Genomic DNA, 4,071 nt, shown 5'->3' on the forward strand with positions numbered 1-4,071 from the left:
TCCACACAGATTTTAGGTTAGTTTGATTATTAACTGGATTTATATTGTTTTTGTGTTTGAACAAACTATATTAATTTAAGGGTTGGGAGATAATCCGGTAGAAATATATCAATCGTTGATTGAAGCGCGTCATGATGTAGTCTAAGCTTATCATTTCAAGATGTTTTAAGCAGGTTTTAAAACAAATGGTTTATACTGTTCATGGATATTATACTGTGGGGCAGAATTCATTCAGATAAGTGCGTGCGTTAAAACAGTTTCTACCTGATACACCTGCTCGTATTACTGACTGAACTTTCGCTCCTTGTGCTTAAACGGTCAAATACACATAGTTATGTGTCAAAATGCCCGTCTTTGCGAGTATCCTCATAAACACAGTTATTTGTGTCTGAAATGAATGTTAATAGTTAAAGATAAAGCATGTGTTAGGCTATAAGAGATCCTATATGATCAGATATATGATGAGATTTTTAAAGGATATTCACCCAAAAATTAAGATACTGTCATCATATACTTACCCTCAAATTGTTCTAAACCTCTATGAATTTACTTTTCCTCCTCCAACATAAAAAGATATTTTGAAGAATGATCGTAACCAGTTTCTGGTCCCAACTGATTCCAATAGTGTTTTTTCCCATATATGGAAGTAGTAAGGGCCCAGCAACTGTTTGGTTTCCAATATTGTTCCAAATATATTCTTTTGTGTTCAACAGCACGAAGGAATCTCATACAGGTTTAGAACATCAACAGAATTTTTGGGTGAACTATAATGCAGCCTTTGTTCTGTTGTAGCCTAATTTGTGACTGTTTACTTGTCTTCAGTAAGCTTATTTTTACTTAGTCTAGTATTATTTTTTGTGATATTGAAATTGGTAACAAAAATTATGAAATTTCAGTGCATCAAGAATTTTGATATGGTATAAAAATCCTATTTAAAGCTTTAATATATATATATATTTGGGTACAACGGGGCTAAAGGCACCCCAGGGTAAAAGGTGCTTTTGATATTATTTTCATCTAAACCACTAGATGGCACAAAAACGTGGCGTAGCACTTTCCAAAACATCTGTTTTGTTTTAGATAATTAAAGCAACAGTTTTTAAATAACAAAAGAATATGTAAAAGTATGGTATTTTAGCCCCCTGCAGTTGGGGCTAAATGGAGCACAGTAATTAACATGATAATGAATAGATGGCTGACTTTTCCATTTGTTGACATGACATGGTTAGATTCAGATGGTAAATATCATATATTATGTTGGGTGTCCATATTAGAGATAATCACCATGTTTAGAATGAAACCATCATATTTAAAAACATGATATTAATCATATAATATAATAAAATATAATTTGCGGTTACTTCTGTAAATATATATTCAATTATTATTGGATCTCCTTCAATACTCTCAGAATCTATACTTATTAAAACGATTTTGTTTCTGTATTTTAAAATATATTTTTTATATTAACACATTTTAATAACAGCATATTTATTGGAAGAAAAATTTATACTTTTATTTTTCTAAATAAGCAGAAAATAGTACAAACTTTGCTAAAGTGAATGTTTTGAACAAGTATTAACTTGGACATTATTTAAAAAAAAAACATTATTTTAGCTGAAGTATTTGTATAAATACTGTGTGCCTTTTACCTCATGCTGGTGAGCCTTTTACCCCGTGTGTGGGGTAAAAGGCCTCTCTTGCCACCTCATACATTTCTAAAATTTTTAAACAAAATAAACAACTTTTTGACTGATTTATTTTCACACAAAATCTGTTGCTCCATTAATGTTCAATACAACAAGGCGCAGTGAATGGCGCGTTTTTTCTTAAGGTGGGCCTGTAGCTCCTTTATACCCTATATATATATATATATATATATATGTATGTATATATATATATATATATCATTATTGTGATGGGGGCCCTGCAGTAAGTCATAGCCCCGGGGCCCAGTGCGGTCTTAATGCGGCCCTGAGTACAGCATGTAACATTGCAACATGTCTGCTTCCTGAATGTACTATCAACTGCCCTTCAAAAAATGCAAGCTTTGGAATTTAACCTTTAAATCCTCAGGAATGCTGGTCTCATGGACGTCCATCCAAGTGTAAACATGGTTTTTGGTTAAAAAATAAATAAAAATCAGCAATATAGTTTAGCTTGTATTTTGTAACCCAAACTGAATTATGTTTCTTCCTCCCACAGAGTGCAACCCCGGCTTCTACTTGCACAACAAGGGCTGCGTGAGAGACTGTCCAGCAGGTTTCACCACAGGCACCCGCTCCATTTTCCTCCCTAACAACGAGGTGACGTCCGTCCTCCGTCCCGCCTGCCAGTCCTGCGACCCCATCTGCCTCACCTGCAGCGGCACGAGCCCTCAGAACTGCCTCTCCTGCCCTCCTCACAGCCACCTGGACCCTGTCAGCGGCACCTGTCTGCACCAGAACCACATCCATCGCGAGTCTCCGGACGGCGGGCTGTTCCAGATGCAAGGAGGCGGCTCGTCCGTCAAACTGCACCCAGAGCTCGCCTCTCGCCTGCCTGCGACTGTGGCTGTGCTCAGCTGTGCCTTCATTGTGGCTGCGTTTGTGGCCATGTTTGGCTTCCTGCAGATGCACACGCACAAGCAGAACAAACCGCTGTCCGCAGAAGCCGGGCCAGGATCCAGCTTACTGGTCGGGTTCGGTTTCAACCGCACCGCAGTGGCCTACAAGGGCATCCCGAGCGTTTGGAGGGAGGACGAGGGCAATTCCGAGTCCGAGAACGAGGAATTCGAGATCCGCAATGAGAGGACTGGCTTTATCAAAACACAAAGTGCTCTTTAACCCCTTTCTTGCCCACGTTCCTCCCCTCTCTAGCCTCTACTGCACTGGTGTCTCTTTTTTAGTGTGATTTTCTTCTGGGGTTCGTCTGAGCATATCTCACTTCTGGGGGTTTTGGTTTGTTTTTCGCACCTGTTGTAGTTATGTGAGCCATGATTCACCTGGGGGTTGACCTCTCTCGGTGCCTCAACATGGAAAGCTTTCAATCACAAGCGACGGGGATGAGCCGATGGTCACAGGGTTGTCCCGGATTTACAATAAACATGATTATTGTTTGGTCTCTTCCTCTTGCCTAGTGAGATTTTAAGAAACAACAAGATTGAATTATTCGCATACGAGAAAAACAAAGCTTTTCTTTGAGTGAATGTGTGTGTGTGTGTGTGTGTGTGTGTGTGTGAGTGAAACTACGTTTATGAAGTTAGTCAGTGCTCCAGTGGGTCGGATCCACTGGCTTTGCGCAGGGAGCCTTTTAGAAGAACATATCACTATTTCTACATGATCAGATGGAGAGCAGAGCGGTGTGTTGTTAAACATGTTTGAAGAGCTTACTGCTCCCCCTAGAGCATCTACATTGACAAATTCATGATTATTTTATGTACAGTAGGCTGTTTAAAGTAATAGTTCTCCAAAAGATGAAACCTGACATTATTTGCTCACCCTCATGTCATTGCAAACCTGCATGATTTTCTTAGGTGGAAAAAAGTCCAAATGCCTCTAAATTTTATATATAGTGCTGTCAAATGAGGAAACAACAAGATTGAATTATTCGCATACGAGAAAAACAAAGCTTTTCTTTGAGTGAATGTGTGTGTGTGTGTGTGTGTGTGTGTGTGAGTGAAACTACGTTTATATGAAGTTAGTCAGTGCTCCAGTGGGTCGGATCCACTGGCTTTGCGCAGGGAGCCTTTTAGAAGAACATATCACTATTTCTACATGATCAGATGGAGAGCAGAGCGGTGTGTTGTTAAACATGTTTGAAGAGCTTACTGCTCCCCCTAGAGCATCTACATTGACAAATTCATGATTATTTTATGTACAGTAGGCTGTTTAAAGTAATAGTTCTCCAAAAGATGAAACCTGACATTATTTGCTCACCCTCATGTCATTGCAAACCTGCATGATTTTCTTAGGTGGAAAAAAGTCCAAATGCCTCTAAATTTTATATATAGTGCTGTCAAATGATTAATCGCATTCAAAATGAAAGTGTATTTTGTGTACTGTGTATATTTATTGAATATATATATATTTT

The 4,071-nt window shown here is 38.7% G+C and overlaps 1 protein-coding gene across 1 annotated transcript in view; it reads left to right on the forward strand.

Annotated features, from left to right (window-relative positions):
* The window catches only part of LOC107600744 (furin-like), a 125,239-nt gene extending 121,757 nt beyond the window's left edge, over window positions 1-3,482 (forward strand). Inside the window, exon 16 of the mRNA XM_016292701.1 lies at window positions 2,206-3,482. Within this exon, the coding sequence (XP_016148187.1) occupies window positions 2,206-2,825 (620 nt within the window). The 3' untranslated portion in view covers window positions 2,826-3,482. The remainder of the gene's footprint in view (window positions 1-2,205) is intronic.
* The last annotated feature ends 589 nt before the right edge of the window (window positions 3,483-4,071 follow it).

The sequence above is a fragment of the Sinocyclocheilus grahami genome, unplaced genomic scaffold (assembly GCF_001515645.1).
Source record: "Sinocyclocheilus grahami isolate Dianchi unplaced genomic scaffold, SAMN03320097.WGS_v1.1 scaffold290.1, whole genome shotgun sequence".
NCBI lineage: Eukaryota > Metazoa > Chordata > Actinopteri > Cypriniformes > Cyprinidae > Sinocyclocheilus > Sinocyclocheilus grahami.